A 21,285-nucleotide genomic window follows, 5' to 3' on the forward strand; every position below is an offset into this window, starting at 1 on the left:
AACACCACACTCGGCCGTCTTTGTCTCCCTAGTAGCAATATGTACACACCACACCAAACACTCATTTGAGGCTGTGTCAACCTAGGGGAGGCCCAGGACTGGTTAAGATAATTGTCACCGGTGTTGGACGTGAGCGGGAATCAAACCTGGGTTGCCAGGTTCGTAGTGAAGCGCGCTAACCGCTACACTCCCCCTCCCCACACACAGGGCCGGATTGAGGTTCTTATAGGCTCTAGGCACTTCTGTTTCGTAGGCCTTCAGTGATAACTCGCTAGAGTTGTAACTGCTGCTGCTGCTGCCCCATGCTACTACCGCCGCTGTCACTGCGCTTGTTCCACGCGGACTTCGAATTGTGAAGGGGAGCGTTCTTTTTAAATCCTTTATATTAAGTTCACTTGCTTGCTTGCGCGCTTACGACCGTGCAAATCTTTCGGTCGTTTTTTAACCCACTTCCCGTGATCCAATCGAGCTGACATTTTGCACACAGACTCGTTGTGCGTGACAATTAATTTTCGTGAAATTTTTTTTCCAAAATTATACACTTTTTAGGGAAATTTTTTTTTGATTTAATTACCAATTGCTTAATAGTGGCAGGCAATCATCTGACCCATAGGTGGCAGCCATCTCAAGCCAGAGGACGAGAGGACTCTAGCCGCCACGCATATAAAGGATTTATAGTGAAAAACTTTGTTTTTACGGGTTAATTTTTTTTAAGCTAAAGCTGATTTAAAAAAAAAAATCTGTCTCCGACCAACCATAGGACAACAACGTTCGTCTTCCCCTTGCACTACTCTCTATTGAGAATGAGATTGCGTGAAAAACACCACTTGAAGATGTTACTGCTAATTTTGCAATAAAAAAAATCTCGAAAAATTAATCTCCGGTTTTAATTCCTCTCTCACCTTATGAACTCTGCCTCGTTGTACATACACTGTGCCTATCCTTGCTATATAAATTTATTTATTGAAGAAGATATCTTGGTTAATTTTTTTTTATCATACATGCAAACAAACAAAAAACATGGTAACATTTTAGTTTTTGTCGGCCCTTTAGTTTTTGTAGCATAATACGGCCCTGTCCACACACACACACACAAAGACAAAGATCCCCCAGTATAGCCTCCACAAACTTTTGGGGCAAGTGCTGTTAGCAAGCAACGAACCACACACACACAGACACACGTGTATATACATATACACAGAGACACATGTATATACATACACAGACAGACAAAGATCTCCTGTATAGCCTTAACAATGTTGGGGCAAGTGCTGTTAGCGAGCACCTATGAAGGCCGGCACGGCACACGAGGGGTTGGGTGGCCAGCACCACGCTCGGCCGCCTTTGTCTCCCTAGTGGCGATGTTTACTACACACCGCACTAGGTACTCATTTGAGGCTGAGTGGACCTAGGGGAGGCCTAGGACCGGTTCAGATCATCGTCACCGTTGTCGGCCATGAGCAGGAATCGAACTCGGGCCGCCAGGTTCGTAGCGAAGCGTGCTAACTGCTACACCACCGCTCCCCACGTATATACACACACAGACACACACACACACACATACACACACACACACAAGACAAAGATCCCCCGTATAGCCTGAACAGACTGTAGGGGCAAGTGCTGTTAGCGAGCACCTATGAAGGCCGGAACGGTACACGAGGGGGTGGGTGGCCAGCACCACGCCCGACCGCCTTTGTCTCCCTAGTGGCGATGTTTACACACCGCACCAGGTACTCATTTAAGGCTGAGTCGACCTAGGGGAGGCCCAGGACCGGTTCAGATAATCGTCACTGGTGTTAGCCGTGAGCGGGAATCGAACCCGGGTCGCCAGGTTCATAGCGCAGCGCGCTAACCGCTACACCACCGCTCCCCACGAGCACACACACAGACACACACACAGACACACACACACAGACACACAGACACACACAAACACACGGGCACCTTGACGATGCACAGCTGCCGCCGCTCGGCGTCGTTCTCTGCGGCGCGTGCTTTGAGCCACGCCTCGTTCTGACTGCGGTGTCGCTCCAGCATCTCCTGCAGTTCCTGCCAGAGGCAAGGTGGGTGGAACGCCGCTCACCGTTACGTTATCACTTCGCTCCCGTGCGGTGACGGACTGAGTCGAAACATTGGTCTCAGGCATTTGTAAACACACAAATTCGAGCTATGGGACATTTCTTTTGTTAAAATGGGTTGTGGGTTGACAAACTGTGTAGCCCTAGTCGCTAGATCTTCGATGTGACGACGTGTGAGCGTGATTTTGCTGTGCGATCTGCTTTGACAATTTGGACCGGGTCCACAAATAAATTGGCCAGTGAGAAATAATCTTTGGTTGCTGCCGAATATGGGGACTTAATGCCAACCAAGAGTATAAATATAAGTGATGAAGCGTACACAGGTAATAGCATATGTTAATAAAAATATATATAATAAATAAAATACTCTGATCACATTTGCAATTTCCCCACTACAGACCGGCCCTCAGAATGGACCGGCCCTCCCGTGCATTTGCCCTCTGGACTGCCGTCCTATGGCCGGTTCAGGCCTCGCTCCCATGGGACGGATGGATCTACAAATACGATCGCATCGGATCTTGAGGCTGACTGAGCTCAGAAATATATTTACGTATGGAGATGCACAACAGGGTGCTGCTTCCATTTGCTTTTCGCCCAGACGCTTGTGGCAAGAACACGCGCTGCATGGATCTGTTCGTCCAGACCAGGGGCCGGCAACCAAAATAACAAAGAGACTTACTTTTTTTTTCGAATTCGGTACAAAACTCAATATTTCAAGAGCAGCAATGTTTATGAATACATACAAATATAAATACGTGGATTACGTCACGAGGCAGTCTGTGAAGAGCCGCGTGCGGCTACGGAGCTGCAGGTTTGCCGACCTCTGATCCAGATTGTCAACCCCTGCCTCTGCAGGAGTGTCGCTTTTGCGTCCAATCTCAAGTGAAGTCGACCTTAGTTTCGTTTACACAACGTGTGCCGCCTTCCTGGAACAAATGTGCCACTCTCAATTCGCCACCTTCCTTCGGAGTGGGCAGGTAGGAACTTGGTTGGACAGCACGGTGTTCGGGGGGGGGGGGGGGGGCAGTTGGATGAGTGGGCATGTTTACCCTTCCCCCCCCACCCTCCCCGACATCGTCAACCAATCGCGGCGTAGCTCGGTGTTCGGTGGGGAGGTGCATGGGTGGGCGGAATTCCGGATATGCACGACAGACAGACAAATAATCCCTGGTGGGCAGTGTGGAACCTGTTGTTCCTACCTGTATTAACACTGTACTCACCGTAATATTAGACAATTCCAAGCAATGAGAATATTTATTTATTTACATACTATCTACAACCTCTGCCTATCTTGTTGGTTCTTTTGGTAAAGTCACGTAGAATGGAAATAATAAAATAATAAAAATAAAACATAGTAAAATATTATTTTACTTTATAAAATAATAAAAATAAAACATAATAAAATGTTATTTTATTATGTTTTATTTTTATTATTTTATTATTTCCATTCTACGTGACTTTACCGAAATAACCAAGAAGATGAATCCCTGCAGTCACGAAAGTTTTAAATCGAAACCTCTGCCTGATCCACTTAACCCTGGATGGCTGCATCAACTCCCACTACTTCCACAGGCACTCTTTCCGCACCGCCGATTAGCGCGGTTGGCTACGTATGGTGCGAAAGAAGTTCGACGCAAATACATACGTACGTACGACAGCCCAGCCCCTCACCTCCTGCTGGCGCCTGTAGGTGACAGCGTACAGCGCCTTCTCCTCCTGCAGGACGAGCCGAGCCTGGGTCAACTCCGCACGCTCCCTGTAGAAATAAGTTCGCCGCATTTACTGGATCATCAAGTGAGGGAGACCTGCATTTCACCGCTCCCACTCCGTCTCCACCCCCCAACACCTCATCCACCTCCCCACACCGCCCCCCCCCACCACCCCGGGGAGACAAAGGCAACTAGGCATTGAATTGGCCACACCACCTCATCGGCCTTAAATAGGTGCTCGCTAACAACACTTGCTTCAGCAGTGGATAGAGGCAAGAGTCAATGATGTGTGTATATATATATGTATGTGTGGAAAGTGTTGTTATCTACTCTGTGTGGACCAGAGGTCTCGGGAGGTAGTTCTATGACATCCATTTCCGTGGGCCGATCTCCATCATGAAAGGTTGGCACTGCTCTGCTAGAGATCCCAAACTCGCGTCTCGCGACGTGATCCCGATTTTGCAATCGGGATCAAATTGGGGAAAACATTTAAAAAAACTAAACTATTTTTAAATCCTTTATATTAAGTTCACTTGCTTGCTTGCTTGCGCGCTTACGACCGTGCAAATCTTTCGGTCGTTTTTTAATCCACTTCCCGTGATCTAATCGAGCTGACATTTTGCACACAGACTCGTTGTGCGTGACAATTTATTTTCGTGAAATTTTTTTTCCAACATTTTCAACATTTTAGGAAAATTTTTTATATTTAATTACCAATTGCTTAATGGTGGCAGGCAATCATCTGACCCATAGGTGGCAGCCATCTCAAGCCAGAGGACGAGAGGACTCTAGCCGCCCATTTCAAAGACCAATGTGGGCTGGGTTGTGGCCCATTGAACACGTACTGTAATTAATTTGACACGCATATAAAGGATTTATAGTGAAAAACTTTGTTTTTACGGGTTAATTTTTTATTTACCAGGCAAGGTCCATTGAGCTCAATAGCTCTTTTTCAGAAGCTACTTGGCAATCACAAATGATAGCTCAACACAGTGGCTTAGCTTGTGGAAATGTATAGCAGTAGCCAAAAACTCTGAATGGAAGGAACCTGTTTAAAACATCAATTGCGATTTAATTCAAATAGCTGACATTTCACATTTTTTTTCCAACAACTGACAAACGCTGGACAAATTGGGCAGCAGATACCCTGCCCCCCACACCCCCACCCCATACCCCCCCCCCCCCCCCGTGCTGGTACTCACGCATTGAGTCGCCGGTGCCTCACGTCCAGGGCGTCCAGCGCCTTGCGGATGCCCTGTGCCGCCTCCGCCCGCAGTTCTGGGAAGGGCGGCTCTGGAGGGCACGACCCCTACACGTGCACACACAGACAGAGATGCCAGGAGCCCTCGCTGTGAGTCTATATGCTAGTCTGTGGGTTTATAGGTGACATTATGGGTCAATAAGTAAGTCTGTGGGCCAATATATGAGTTTATTGGCATATATGTCAGCTTATGGCTCTTTACATATGGCTGTGGAGTATATATGTGAATCTATGGGTCTATATCAGTGGTTCTTAACCTTAACTGCAGCCTGCACCCCTTTGGTTCTCAGAAAGGGCATCTCGCACCCCCAGGGAGTGCGTGCACCCCAGGTTAAGAACCACTGGTCTCTTTGGAAGTATATGGTAAGTATGGTCTATATGTAGGTATATGGGCGACGGTGGCATAGCGTGGTTGGCATGGAAACTTGCGCAATGAATGATATGGGGTCGCCTGTCCCATTTCCCCTCCCCTAACACCGATTCATAGCCCAGAATGTGGGCCCCTCTGGCCCATGCGCCCTGATGCAGTTACACCGCCTGTGCACACTCAACAGCTGTGCCACTCGTCACCCTGCTGCTGGAGCTGGCTAGCAGTGTGATGCTGGTGGTGTTGGTGGTGCGGTGTTGGCGGTGCAGTGTTGGCGGTGCAGTGTTGGCGGTGCAGTGTTGGCGGTGCAGTGTTGGCGATGCAGTGTTGGCGGTGCGGTGTTAGTGGTGCGGTGTTGGTGGTGCGGTGTTGGTGGTGCGGTGTTAGTGGTGCGGTGTTGGTGGTGCGGTGTTGGTGGTGCGGTGTTGGTGGTGCGGTGTTAGTGGTGCAGTGTTGGCGGTGCGGTGTTAGTGGTGCGGTGTTGGTGGTGCGGTGTTGGTGGTGCGGTGTTGGTGGTGCGGTGTTGGTGGTGCGGTGTTGGCGGTGCAGTGTTGGCGGTGCAGTGTTGGCGATGCAGTGTTGGCGGTGCGGTGTTAGTGGTGCGGTGTGGTGTTGTGGTGTTGGTGGTGCGGTGTTGGCGGTGCAGTGTTGGCGGTGTGGTGTTGGTGGTGTGGTGTTGGTGGTGCGGTGTTGGTAGTGCGGTGTTGGTGGTGCGGTGTTGGTGGTGCGGTGTTGGTGGCATACGGGAGGAGTGGGGGAGGAGTCCGTGCTGGCCTGCTTGGGTGGCTCGCTCAACTCATACTTTACTCTCGGAATTCGTGTCGGTAGGAAACTGTAACATATCATCATCATCATCATCTTACCTCCATTATCATCTCACTTTTAGCTACACCATCATCATACCTCCATCATCATCACTATTAGCTCCACCATCATCATCATACCTCCATCATCACCGCACCTCCGATTAGCACGGTGGGCCAGGTACAGTGCGAAAGAAGTTCAACATACGTACATCATCCTCGCCGTTTCATGATCATGTCTCCATCATCCTCACCATTAGCTCCTTTATCATTATCATTTCTCCATCAGCATCCCCATCTTTTAGCTTCACCATCATTGCTGTGATCATAATCTCAACCCACCTGGTGTTTATTTCCTGAAGCCCCATCTCCGACAGGATTTCCTTCATCACTGCACACACGCCATCACATCACGGGCAGGGGCACGCGTGTTGCTCGTGTGACTTATTTATCGAACCAAGCCACGTCGCAGTCAAACCCCACATTCACATAGACCAACGACTTGGCTGTATGTACTGCAAGTACGTTGAACTACTTTCACATCGTACGTAGCCAACCGTGCTAAGTGCAGGGGAAGGACAACAAACTAAACACAAAAAGCAGTTCTCAAGAAAAAAGCAGTTCTGGCATACATATTAAGTTCATCAGTGTCAAAGAAATGCAGAATCCACCTCATTTGAGGTGGATTTAGGAATTCGCTTCGGGTGGCATTCACAAGGGAGGAAGGACACAACAGAGGTTGTGCAAAGGGTCAATGCTTAACCTTTCCCTGCCTCCGTGTAAAATGCCAAATTGGAGTAAAGTCGTCAAATTCTATCGGCCGCACTGTATTGGCTGCCGAGGCCCAACCATTATAAAAACGCCCTCGTCTCATCCACTTGCATTCAACGATTCACCTCCCCAGAGATTTGAAGAACGTTCTCGATTTGAGTCAAGAGTCCGTTTTGTATTCGTGTTTGCAATGTATGTTGAACTTCTTTCTTGCCGTACGTAGCCAACAGGGATAATCGTAGGTGCTTGGTGCGTCGTGTGTGTAGCATAGCAGTTAGCGCGCTGTGCTACGAACCTCACGACCCAAGTTAAATTCTCGCTCACGGCCAATACCAGTGATGATCATATCTGAACCGGTCCTGGGCCTCATCTAGGTAGACACAGCCTCAGATGAGTACCTAGTGCAGTGTGTGTAAGCATCGTCACTAGGGAGACAAAGGCGGTCGGGCGTGGTGCTGGCCACCAACCTCCTCATGTGCCGTTCCGGCCTTCATAGGCGCTGCTCGCTAACAGCACTTGCCCCAACAGTATGCTAAGACTATACGGGGGATCTTTGTCTTTGGTGTATGTTGTGATGTGTCGTGTCACCCACGTGGCTGCCGGTCCGAGGGGTTGATGAGCCGCATGGCCTTGACGTCGTTGCACTCCCGCTGCTCGTTAATCCCACCAAACACGTACAGCTGTGGACACACGGGGCCTCGTTAGCCCAAACCAAACGCTCCCCTTGTCATCGGTCGCTATCGTTGCGCAGCATGGCACGTTGAACAAGAGGCACAGCCATGTCGCCGGGACGTGTTACGATCAGATTGAGGTTGTCGTGGATGAGCAGTGATGGAAGTGTGGTGGATTAGGGGTATTGGAGGTGACGAGGGTGGTTTGTGGTGTTGCTGCTGGTGGTAGTGCAGTTATCTTTGGTTAAGGTGGTGAGGCTGCAACTGGTAGTGAAGGTGAGTGGCGGCGACGATAGTAGCGATGTTACAGCTGGTGATGGGTGTCGCTACTCGTGGTGAAACTGAAGCAGGTGATGACTAATTCTGGCGGTAGTCGTGGTAGTAGTGGTGTGGTTGTCGTGGTGATACTGCTGTTGCTGCTACTACTGCTGGTGATGATGATGGTGGTGGTGTTGCGGTCTCTGATGGATGTATACACACGTGGCCATGCAGAATGAACACCGTGTGGCTGTGTCTCTGTTCCGGTGCCAGCCCCATGTACAGCGGCACCTTCCACTTCATCTTGGCTGCGGGCATCGACAGAGATACCACGACAGAGCTACACATAACAAGTGCCTGTGCACCAACTTAATTGTTGGCAATGCTGTCATATTATTGTAATGGAGGAAAGCAGAGATGATTATAAGAGTGGACTGATTAATGATCATAAACAATGATAAACGATGATTATTGATTAATAACGATCATCTTGATCGATTTAGTGATGATAATGCATTATTGATGTGGATGTGATGATGCTGATAATGAAAAAGATCAATGATGATGGTGATGATGATGGTGGAAATGATTGATTAATGGGGATTTAGTAATGGTGACGATCATCATCATCACATGATGGACAAATGGATGATGAAGGTGATGATGATTCATGATCATGATGAGGGCTTCACCGAGGCTGAGCTTGTGGAGGTCACCCAGCGATGTGCCATCTGTGCCACGTGTTCCTCCAAACACGTAAATATCCTACGCGCGGGCACAAGGACCAACACACAACATCTGTACAACCCCGTAAACTCTAGAGGCCTCTGAGTTGCGGCCACTACGTCTGCAAATTTGCGCGCGTTACAAATTGAACTTTTACTATTATTATAACTGTTGGTAAGCACCTATTAAGGGGTGCCGTGGTGGCGAATTGTGAAATACGTCACCTGGTGTGGGTTTCATCCCAACCTTGATGCCTGTATATTCGGAATTTGCATGTTCTCCCCGTGGTCGCTTGGATTTTTCTCCGGGTCCTCCGTTTTATCCCTCAACATTTGGAAACATGCGTTTAGAGTATTTGCCTGATATAAATTTGCACGTGATAAGCCACTTCGTTGAGCTATCATTTTCAATAGCCAGGTCGCTTCTGAAAAAGAGCTACATAGCTCAGTGGGCCTTACCTGGTAAAATAAAAATAGTTTAATAGCAGTGTAACAACAAAAAATTACTAACAGTTAATAAGAATTAGTTTAATAGTTTTTTTAAAACCTAGACCAGCATCCCCCACTTGCAACGGGGTGGTGTGGTCAGAACGGCACGCATCCATCTGCCTTATTAATCCAAATAGACTGTTGGGGCAAGTGATCTTAGTATCTACCTATTAAGGCCAGAACGGCACATGCGAGAATGGTGTGGATGGATTCACGCCCGGTCACCTTGGGTCTCCGCGGGACTGATATTGTCCACACACCACTACAAAGACAAAGACCCCCCAGTATAGCATTAACAGACTGTTGGGACAAGTGTTGTTAGCAAGCACCTATGAAGGCCAGAACAGCACAGGAGGGGATGGGTTGGCTAACCACCTTTGTCTACCTCGTGGAAAAGTTTTTACACATCGGACTAGGAACTCAATTGAGGCTCACGTGCTCACTTACACAAGGCAACAAGTACAAAAATGCCCTGTATAGCCTTCACAGACTATTGGGACAGCCCAGCACGGCAGACCTAGGGGGTGGGTGGCCAGCACCACGCCCCGCCTTTTTGTCTCCCCAGTGGCGATGTTTACACATCGCACAAGGTACTCATTTAAGGCCGAGTCGACCTAGGGGAGGCCGAGGACCGGTTCAGATAATCGTCACTGGTGTTGGCCGGGCTTGTAGCACAGCGTAGCGCTAACCGCTACACCACCGCTCCTGGTGTGCACTCATTCAGTGGCGAGTCAACAGAATACCGACGGGAACACGATGCACCGGATACTCGTTAGGTTGACCTAAGAAACAGGCAGGCGAGTTTAAGACACCATCTGTTGGGCGTGTGCGCATGACCAGCTGTAGAATCTGCTGTAACATCACTCGCCCACACTGGGCTGTTAGTGAGCAGCCCAGAGAGTCTGCGGGTCAGCGCTACTCCAGGCCAGCTTTGTCTCCGTAACACTGATGTTTACACGCCACAATAGGCACTCACTGGTCTGTGTAGAACGCGGTGGCTGCATAATAGCAGCGGAGTGCACTGACGCGGTGACAATTTTTTAAATTAAATTGTCTTAGCAGCTCGGTGGTTGGAAAACGAAGCGGACACAGAAGCTCTTGACCTGTGCCGCTGCGTTATTTTTTGTCGGTTTACTCAACGCGTGACGTAGGTTCAAAAGTTCATGGATGAGAGGTTTTAGCCTGTCGCGTAGAGACTCGTCAGCAGTAGCTGGGTGGCACGGGGGGTGGAGGGGGCGATACGATGTCACTGCTGAGATCCTGGGTTTAAGTGCAGCAAGGACTCGTATCTATCACTAATGTGTACAGTAGATAACTTTTATCAATTCACTGCTGTATGAGGGCCTCCCCATGCCATGCGGATCATGGCCGTGTTTTGACCATAGTTCGTGCTCGACGGTGCTGGTTGGTCAAGGCGCTTATCATAAACACGGAGAGCATATAAATTGCAGTACAAGTCGATTTTTCCTCCGCGGTGCTCTTACCCATCGCATAACATAGCCCCAATACCACCGATAACATCCCAGTGTGCACGGCGGTCATCCATCCTAGCACTACCCTATCTTGTGAAATCTGACGAGACCGGGTACATTCCAGGTTATTTGGTCACAGGCGTGTCACAACATGGCTGCACACAAAAAAATACGCCCACCTTTTCAAATTTGGTGTTTCACTTAAACCAACCGTATTTCCAGATCTAACGGTTGTTAAATATTTTGATTACGATTGCCACGTAACAAACGCCTCCTATAGCATTACTTTATTTGCTCAAAGAAAGTTCGGATCAAGAAATGTGTTTTTCAGGCGGGTTATTTTGCATTGTTGATGTTTGCTCAATTCTTCACTAATGCACAGAAGAAGAATTTAAAAAACCCACGCATATAAAGGAGGAAAAATTCAAGTGCTGCACCGATGGATTAACATTTCAATCAGGTGCTTTGCAATAATAATAAGGTTTGCTGCCAGTGGAGTCCATCGTGGGTATGCAGGCAGTGCAACCACGGGGGGGGCACTGACCATAAGAACCCACGGACCACAGGAAGCATTTCATCCCTTGCACCAGGGCCCATGCCAACCAGGCTATACCACTGTGGCCTATAGAGACCCATAGCCTCACAGAGAGACCCAAAGATTTTCATAGTTTCTATGTACAGTCTGTTGAACTTCTTCCGCACCGTACGTAGCCAACCGTGTTAATCGGAGGTGCGGGGGAAGGACAACAAACTAAACACAACCATACATCTAACGATTGTCTTATTAGCAAGGCAGCTGCACAGTGGCAACAGCCCGATCACCCCAGGAACAGAGCCTTGACCTCGGAGTATTTAGAAGGAGGCAATCTGGAGATCTCAGGGAGCTCGTTGCAGTGTCAAAATGTATCAATTTCTGTAAGTATCGTGGGCCTAATCCATTGAGTGCCATGGTGGCGAGATGTTAACTACCTCGCCTGGTTTACGGGAGGATATGGGTTCGATTCCGACCCTGACGCCTGTATATTTGTAGTTTGCGTGTCTTCTCCCGTGGTCATGCGGATTTTTCTCCGGGTCTTGTGGTTTTTATCTCCACATTTAAAATGAACATCAATCGATGAGAGTATTTGGCTGCTATAAATGTCCACGTGATAAGCCATTTCACTGGGCTATCATTTGAGGCCAGGTCGCTTCTTAAAAAAATAGCTATGGAGCTCAGTGGGCCTTACCTGATCAAATTCCAAAAGCAATAGTGAAATATTGCAGCGCTAACCCATTGAGAGTGCCTTGTAGGTCAGCTGGAGTATGCGCACGCATGCACGTGCACATACACACACACCTTGTAGGTCAGCTGGAGTGTAGTGGTGATAACTACTCGCTGTTCGCAAGCTGTGAGGGAGCATCTTCGTCTCCTTCAAGAACGTTACAGGAGTATGCGCACGCATGCACGCGCACACACACACACACACCTTGTCGTGGTGCGATGTCAACGAGTGGCAGCCTCGACCGCAGGGGGGCTCGCCTCGCACCTCGCACGCACTCCAGGAGAGCGTGGCTGCAGCAGCAGCAGCAACAACAACAAGACAAAGATTAGTGCTGGATCATTGATTCTTGACAATGTACCATTTTATAAGGGGACGTGTCTGTTGTCTTGGTGTGGTCTGGGACTGTTTGTGCTGTTCTTTTACTGCCTTCCCAGAGCTTGGGAATTGATGTACTAATGCAATTTTAACTTGTATACTTTATAAAAACCACGGTGGTTGTCAAGGGGGCCCCAAATCGTAGCTTTGGCCACCAGGAGGGGGGGGGGGGGTCCAACGCACCCCCTGCCCACACGCTGGTTACCTCCTGCTGTCATTCCATTCCGCTGCCCACCCAAGTTGCCATAGTAACTCATGGCTAATGCATTGCCGGTGATCGTTGCCAGCAACAATTGCTCTGAAATTGCCCTATCGGATCAAGGCTTGACTGGCTCTCAGGGGTTATTGTAGGCCAATTATATGACAAAGAAGTCAAGGATAATTATTAAACACAATTCAATTTGTGTATCCTGAGCCAAAAACATATATTTTAATAAATGTATCATAAATGCAATGTTGCACGCCTCGTAAATAGGTTCGTACCAAATACATATATTTATACCGTAGCTTAAGATTTAAAAAATACACATTAAAAGATCAGCATAATTAAATGATACTGAGCGTGCCTGTTGCGCAGTGCTGACCCTCAGCCATGGTTGTAATTACGGTCCATGACCTTTGCAAGAGGTCTCATCAGTGGCAGACCCAGGGATGGGGCTCAGGGGGTTATTGACCCCATCAACCACCCCCACCATCGTGGTTGGCTCGCTTTGCTCCCAACTCGCCCGCTTGAGTTCGATTCCCAGCCATCGATAACATCAGTGGCGATTATCTGAACTGGTTTCGGCCACCCCCCCCTAGGTCGACTCAGCCTTAAATGAATATACCTAAATTTCGATTTAAAGCTTTCGTGACTGCAGGGATTCATCTTCTTGGTTCTTTCGGTAAAGTGACGTAGAAGGGAAGTAATAAAATAATAAAAATAAAACATAATAAAATAATTCTCACGACGTTTCGGCCACAACGCAAGCAGCCGTCCTCAGGTGAAGAAGCAGGTCTGTCGAGAAGACAGCGTCTGAATGACACGGCTGCTTGCGTTGTGGCCGAAACGTCGTGATAATTATTTTATTATGTTTTATTTGTATTATTTTATTACTTCCCTTCTACGTGACTTTACCGAAAGAACCAAGAAGATGAATATACCTAGTGCAGGGGTCGGCAACCAAAATAACAAGAGACATTCTTCGAATTCGGTCAAAAAAAGTACCGTCAATACAGCAGTGCATGTGCATACAAGACGGTGGGTTCTTAATAAATAACGTCACGAAGCTGGCCCCTGACCTCGTGTGACGTGTAAAAATCAGTTCTGGGGAGATAAAGACAGCCAGCCGTGATACACGGCCATGCCACCCTTTCGTACGCTGTGCCGCCCTTGATAGGAATAACTCGCAAACAGCACTTGCCCCACCAGGCTATGTGGTCTACATGGGAGATCTTTGTCTTTGTGTTGTTTGTAGCGTGCGTACCTGTGTCGAGGACGTGCACGTCACTGTAGGACACTTTGTCGCTTCCTCCGATCCCTCCGAATACGTAGAGTAGCGTGCCGACAGCTGTCATGCCATGGTCACACCTGTCAAGCACATGCGACCGCCCGGTGTTTTATTTAGCCAGCATTGTTGACTTTGGTCACAGCCTTTGTCTAAATCAGTGGCCGGCAAGCTTGCGGCTCTGGAGACTCATGCGGCGCTTTAATGAGGACTCCTGCTTCGTGACAGTAATGTATTAAGGGCCAGCGTCTCGTATTCAACAAGTGCATTGCGTGCTCTTATTACAGATTTTTTTTTTTTCAAAAATGGCTCTTTTTGTTATTTTGGTTGCCGATCCCTGGTCTAAATGAAGACAATTTGTGGAAGATTCGTCAGGTATACGTCGGTGGATTTAATTCAGGTATCCTCTTAGTCTACTTGACTAAAGTGGCCAAACACTCTTTTGTTACTACATGAACTGAGAGGCCAGAGACATAGTGGATAATCTCTCTGGCTGCTGTATTTATGTGCTGTGAATAAGGCGCATTGCTAGAATCTTCGTCTGTTATATATTTTTCCTTTTAAGGCCACGGTGTTATCGACAAATGCGTTGCGTTGTTTTGTGATTTTAAGTTCATTGTGAATGTGCAGCAATGCCAATGCAGCTGCATCGCCAAATAATGTTAACTATGTTGATGCGAGCATTGGGCAATTTCCCCCAATATCAATATTATAACCAAGCCGGCTAATCAGTGAACTCGGTAAATCTTAATATATACATGTAGCCAATTATCAAGGTTGAACATCTTCAGTGCACTGCTGTCTCGAATCACGTTCTAACATTATCTTAAGTCTGCACCTTCATTCGGACTCGTTAATTTCGTCTCTTCACAGTCGGTCACGCATTGGTCTTTGGTGGGAAGTCATAGTCTAGTGGTGATGGTGGTGATGATAATGATATTAGTGGGTCGTTGTCATCGTTGTGCTTGATGATTTTTATCGACTCATAGTGAACGCTGACTTACTTTTAAAAAATGTATCACTAATTTTGTTGACAACATTAACAATGCATGTGACCGGGTATGCACTACACAAACAACCTGCTTCTATCTTCTTGGTTCTTTCGGTAAAGTCACGTAGAAGGGAAGTAATAAAATAATAAAAATAAAACATAATTAAATAATTCTCACGACGTTTCGGCCACAACGCAAGCAGCCGTCCTCAGGTGAAGAACAGGTCTGTCGGGGAGACAGCGTCTGAATGATGCTGTCTGAATGACGCTGTCTCCCAGACAGACCTGGTCTTCACCTGAGGATGGCTGCTTGCGTTGTGGCCGAAAAGTCGTGAGAATTATTTTATTATGTTTTATTTTTATTATTTTATTACTTCCCTTCTACGTGACTTTACCGAAAGAACCAAGAAGATGAATCCCTGCAGTCACAAAAGCTTTAAATCGAAATTTAACCTGCTTCTAGTGTTCCCGAATGTCCCCGTTTGTCGGATTACATGGTGAAAAATCAACCAGTGTCTCCCATCACCAGTCATGGGTGGGGTTTAGTCAGTGGTGTGAGATGTGAATATGGACTGAAGCATATCCATAGATTGTGAGGTCGGAGGATACCAGGCGCTTTGCATTACGGGCGATTCAATTATATTTGGTCATCGGCGAAATAATCTAAGCAGGCTTGAGCCTGGAAAGTGTGTGGATGAGTGCGGGGAGAGCGGTAGTCTAGCTCACGGCCAAACACCAGTAACGATTATCTAAAATGGTCGTGGGCCTTCCCTAGGTCGACTCAGCCTCAAATGAGTACCTGGTGCAGTGTGTAAAAACATCGCCACTGGGGATACAAAGGTGGTCGGGCGTGGTGCTGGCCACCTACCGCCTCGTGTACCATTCTGGCCTTCATAGGTACTCGCTAACAGCATTTGCTCCAAGTCTGTTAAGGCTATCTGGGGGATCTTTGTCTACTCAGCATACCACCGGGTGTTATAGGCTGCTGCGTGGCTACACTGCGGGCAACAGCAGGAAGTGCAGCACAATCCATTGTTGAACTGTTCCATGCTCCCAAGGCCCCTTCCAACATGGTAGAGTATGGTCAAATAACCCCCACGACCCACGCGATGTGGGGAGACCTCCATCTAGCAGTGGACTGTGAGGTTTACGCTTTTGAACGAGTTCCTGGTGCGCTGTGTGCACATCAGCACTTTGGAGGCAAAGGCGGCCAGACGTAAATCACAACAGCCACAACGGCCTCCTTGTCGTGTGCCTTGCCTGCCTTAATAGGCGCTCGGTAACAACTCCCACATCCACATGTTGCACACTCGAAATGAAGGATGTGGGCAGGTGCTCCAAATCGAGGGCAAACAGATTTATTGTGTTCTTGGTTCTTTCGGTAAAGTCACGTAGAAGGGAAGTAATAAAATAATAAAAATAAAACATAATAAAACAATTCTCACGACGTTTCGGCCACAACGCAAGCAGCCGTCCTCAGGTGAAAACCAGGTCCGTCGAGGCGACAGAGTCTGAATGAAACAGCACACGAGCTTGGAGCATATATATAAGCTGGGCGCATTGACAAAGGAATTTGCATATCAAAAGGAATTTAGCATATTTATGGGAAATGCAGGAATGTGATTAGTACTGCATATGCATGTGCATTATGCAGGATTAACAGCATCAAAGGAAGCTGCAGTTACTGCTGCTGCAGCAGTTGCTGCTGCTGCAGTTGCTGCTGCTGCTGCAGTTGCTGCTGCTGCTGCACTTGCTGCTGCTGCTGCACTTGCTGCTGCTGCTGCACTTGCTGCTGCTGCTGCACTTGCTGCTGCTGCTGCACTTGCTGCCTTATCCATTTTAATATAACACTATGTATTATTCTACCCACCCTAATGTGTATCATACTGCTATATGTTTACTGTACAATTACGACACCATACATTACTCTGCACACTGCACCATGCCAGTGAGTGGAACGCGGTCTGAAAGTCACCGTTAACGTGAACACAATCAGTTAAGATCCGAAATGGTTTATTACGTCCTTCCAATGATTGCTAAGCCAGAATCCATCTTCTCGGTTGAAATTGTCTCTGTGTTTGTATATGTGGATCGCCTCATGAACGAATCTCTCATGATAGCCAGATGGCTTGCAGAGAACCTCTGTCTTGGAGAAGTCAATGTCATGTGAGCCCACTGAATTGTAACAGTGATCTGCCACGGCTGAGGTGTTTGTCCTACCGTGTTTCAGGTCTGCCTTATGTTCACGGATGCGGTCCGAGACATGTCGTTTGGTTTCTCCAATGTAACTGCTACCACAGAGGCAACTTAGTTTGTAGACGCCAGGGTACTGTATGTCTGGAACCACATCTTTTACAGACGGGACCAGATCACGGATTTTATGTACTGTGTTGAATCGGACCTGGATCTTGTGTTTAATCAGGATTTTGGAGATCTTTTTTGTGACCCCAGCAATGTAGGGTAAGGTGATGGTCTTGAAAGGCTCCTCAACAGGATCCTTCTTGATGGTTGGAGTGATGGCTTTGCGGATTGTGTAGTCGGAGTAACCATTAGCCTTAAGAGCTTGGCGTACGTGTTTGAGTTCACTGGAAATGTGTTCATGGTCGGAGATGCATTGGGCTCTATGATATAGAGTCTTGATGAGGGAATTCTTCTGGGATGGATGGTGGTGGGAATCCGGTTTTAGATAAGCATCCGTGTGGGTGGCTTTCCTATAGACAGAGTGGCTCATTGAACCATCAGGTCTCCTTTTGATTAGGACATCCAAAAAGGGTAGCTTGCCATCATTTTCGACTTCCATGGTGAATCTGATGGCTGGGTGTATGGAATTGATGTGGTCGAGAAATTGGTCTAGAGCAGGCCGGCCATGTGGCCAGATGACAAAAGTGTCGTCTACGTACCTCTTCCATAAGGTCGGGCGTAGAGTGGCAGTCTGGATGGCGTCCGTCTCAAATTTCTCCATGAAGATGTTGGCTACAACCGGAGATAGGGGGGAGCCCATTGGGGTGCCCTCAATTTGCTTGTAGAAGGTTCCATTCCAGGTGAAGTATGTATTGGTTAAGCAGTGTCTCACCAGGGGGGGTACCCCAGCATTCAGTCCTTGATGAACCAAGTCTTCAATGATTGCGATGGTGTCAGGCACAGGCACCTTGGTGAACAAGGAAACCACATCAAAACTGACAAGCAGGTCGTCTGGGGACAGGGCAATCCCCTTGATTGTCGATACCAGGTCAGTAGAGTTTAGTACTGCAGAGGTGGTTTTTCCAGTGAAAGGCCGTAGGATTTCGGACAAAAAACGAGCCAGTTTGTAAGTGGGGGAGTTGATAGTAGAGACAATGGGACGAAGAGGTGTATCTTCTTTATGTATCTTTGGCAAGCCGTACAATCTTGGTGGCCTGGCTGCAGAAGGTTTCAACGAGAACTGTTTGGTCTGATCAATTAATGCGGTTGAAGCAGAAATTATGTTGTTGGTTTTGGAGACGAGGCTGTTGGTGGGGTCTCTTTTTATTTTTGTATAGCTGCCATCGTTGAGTAGTTCTTGAATTTTGTTGTTGTATTCTATTTTGTCCATGATGACAGTGGCATTGCCTTTGTCGGCTGAGAGGATGACAATGTCATCCCTCTTTTTTAATTGAGCTAATTCAAAACGCTCATATTTGCTGATGTTGCTAGCTGGCATCTTAGCGTTTTTGAGGGTTACAGAGATTTCAGATCTTGCTACGTCTGCAGCGATGTGACTCAAGCCCTTGAGAGCTACATCTACTCGAGCTGAAATCTCGAGATCTGAAATCTCTGTAACCCTCAAAAACGCTAAGATGCCAGCTAGCAACATCAGCAAATATGAGCGTTTTGAATTAGCTCAATTAAAAAAGAGGGATGACATTGTCATCCTCTCAGCCGACAAAGGCAATGCCACTGTCATCATGGACAAAATAGAATACAACAACAAAATTCAAGAACTACTCAACGATGGCAGCTATACAAAAATAAAAAGAGACCCCACCAACAGCCTCGTCTCCAAAACCAACAACATAATTTCTGCTTCAACCGCATTAATTGATCAGACCAAACAGTTCTCGTTGAAACCTTCTGCAGCCAGGCCACCAAGATTGTACGGCTTGCCAAAGATACATAAAGAAGATACACCTCTTCGTCCCATTGTCTCTACTATCAACTCCCCCACTTACAAACTGGCTCGTTTTTTGTCCGAAATCCTACGGCCTTTCACTGGAAAAACCACCTCTGCAGTACTAAACTCTACTGACCTGGTATCGACAATCAAGGGGATTGCCCTGTCCCCAGACGACCTGCTTGTCAGTTTTGATGTGGTTTCCTTGTTCACCAAGGTGCCTGTGCCTGACACCATCGCAATCATTGAAGACTTGGTTCATCAAGGACTGAATGCTGGGGTACCCCCCCTGGTGAGACACTGCTTAACCAATACATACTTCACCTGGAATGGAACCTTCTACAAGCAAATTGAGGGCACCCCAATGGGCTCCCCCCTATCTCCGGTTGTAGCCAACATCTTCATGGAGAAATTTGAGACGGACGCCATCCAGACTGCCACTCTACGCCCGACCTTATGGAAGAGGTACGTAGACGACACTTTTGTCATCTGGCCACATGGCCGGCCTGCTCTAGACCAATTTCTCGACCACATCAATTCCATACACCCAGCCATCAGATTCACCATGGAAGTCGAAAATGATGGCAAGCTACCCTTTTTGGATGTCCTAATCAAAAGGAGACCTGATGGTTCAATGAGCCACTCTGTCTACAGGAAAGCCACCCACACGGATGCTTATCTAAAACCGGATTCCCACCACCATCCATCCCAGAAGAATTCCCTCATCAAGACTCTATATCATAGAGCCCAATGCATCTCCCACCATGAACACATTTCCAGTGAACTCAAACACGTACGCCAAGCTCTTAAGGCTAATGGTTACTCCGACTACACAATCCGCAAAGCCATCACTCCAACCATCAAGAAGGATCCTGTTGAGGAGCCTTTCAAGACCATCACCTTACCCTACATTGCTGGGGTCACAAAAAAGATCTCCAAAATCCTGATTAAACGCAAGATCCAGGTCCGATTCAACACAGTACATAAAATCCGTGATCTGGTCCCGTCTGTAAAAGATGTGGTTCCAGACATACAGTACCCTGGCGTCTACAAACTAAGTTGCCTCTGTGGTAGCAGTTACATTGGAGAAACCAAACGACATGTCTCGGACCGCATCCGTGAACATAAGGCAGACCTGAAACACGGTAGGACAAACACCTCAGCCGTGGCAGATCACTGTTACAATTCAGTGGGCTCACATGACATTGACTTCTCCAAGACAGAGGTTCTCTGCAAGCCATCTGGCTATCATGAGAGATTCGTTCATGAGGCGATCCACATATACAAACACAGAGACAATTTCAACCGAGAAGATGGATTCTGGCTTAGCAATCATTGGAAGGACGTAATAAACCATTTCGGATCTTAACTGATTGTGTTCACGTTAACGGTGACTTTCAGACCGCGTTCCACTCACTGGCATGGTGCAGTGTGCAGAGTAATGTATGGTGTCGTAATTGTACAGTAAACATATAGCAGTATGATACACATTAGGGTGGGTAGAATAATACATAGTGTTATATTAAAATGGATAAGGCAGCAAGTGCAGCAGCAGCAGCAAGTGCAGCAGCAGCAGCAAGTGCAGCAGCAGCAGCAACTGCAGCAGCAGCAACTGCAGCAGCAGCAGAAACTGCAGCAGCAGCAGCAACTGCTGCAGCAGTAGTAACTGCAGCTTCCTTTGATGCTGTTAATCCTGCATAATGCACATGCATATGCAGTACTAATCACATTCCTGCATTTCCCATAAATATGCTAAATTCCTTTTGATATGCAAATTCCTTTGTCAATGCGCCCAGCTTATATATATGCTCCAAGCTCGTGTGCTGTTTCATTCAGACTCTGTCGCCTCGACGGACCTGGTTTTCACCTGAGGACGGCTGCTTGCGTTGTGGCCGAAACGTCGTGAGAATTGTTTTATTATGTTTTATTTTTATTATTTTATTACTTCCCTTCTACGTGACTTTACCGAAAGAACCAAGAAGATGAATCCCTGCAGTCACGAAAGCTTTAAATCGAAACATTTATTGTGGTTAATCTATAAAATGCACCAGCACGTGTGTCACACACAGCAATTCTTCCGAGTCGCCATTAACCAGGTAGCTGGTGTCCAAGTGCGGTTTATTCAATAACCCTGCCAGCCACCTACAGGCCCAACTCAGTCATCACATGCTGCTGTACACACATGCACATCAGGACTTTCACAGAACCACACTTTACTCCCTTGCTGCACAAGGATATAATTAAAAGAGTGATCCATTCCTAATGTGCCACACACAGTCTGCGTGGCTGTAGACCGTCGAAGATATCTCTGTGGTAGTGAGTCACAGCGCTTGCGAGTCACCACACTTGACGATGCTTGGAAAGCCAAGGGAGTTCGCAAGAAGTTTACGAACAAATATCTCCTAAGAGACCCGATGGCTACAATCCCTGGCTA

The 21,285-nt window shown here is 47.5% G+C and overlaps 1 protein-coding gene across 1 annotated transcript in view; it reads right to left on the reverse strand.

The window, feature by feature from the left end:
* LOC133349640 (uncharacterized) overlaps positions 1-21,285 on the reverse strand; it is a 37,900-nt gene that overhangs the window by 1,897 nt on the left and 14,718 nt on the right. Inside the window, exons 8-17 of the mRNA XM_061563249.1 lie at positions 13,711-13,814; positions 12,074-12,159; positions 8,614-8,686; positions 8,144-8,229; positions 7,585-7,672; positions 6,564-6,612; positions 6,163-6,250; positions 4,993-5,099; positions 3,753-3,837; positions 1,948-2,052 (exon numbers count right to left, since the gene is read on the reverse strand). Of these exons, the coding sequence (XP_061419233.1) occupies positions 1,948-2,052; positions 3,753-3,837; positions 4,993-5,099; positions 6,163-6,250; positions 6,564-6,612; positions 7,585-7,672; positions 8,144-8,229; positions 8,614-8,686; positions 12,074-12,159; positions 13,711-13,814 (871 nt within the window). The remainder of the gene's footprint in view (positions 1-1,947; positions 2,053-3,752; positions 3,838-4,992; positions 5,100-6,162; positions 6,251-6,563; positions 6,613-7,584; positions 7,673-8,143; positions 8,230-8,613; positions 8,687-12,073; positions 12,160-13,710; positions 13,815-21,285) is intronic.

The sequence above is a fragment of the Lethenteron reissneri genome, chromosome 4 (assembly GCF_015708825.2).
Source record: "Lethenteron reissneri isolate LAM-NWPU_2019-01 chromosome 4, ASM1570882v1, whole genome shotgun sequence".
In the NCBI taxonomy this organism is placed as follows: domain Eukaryota; kingdom Metazoa; phylum Chordata; class Hyperoartia; order Petromyzontiformes; family Petromyzontidae; genus Lethenteron; species Lethenteron reissneri.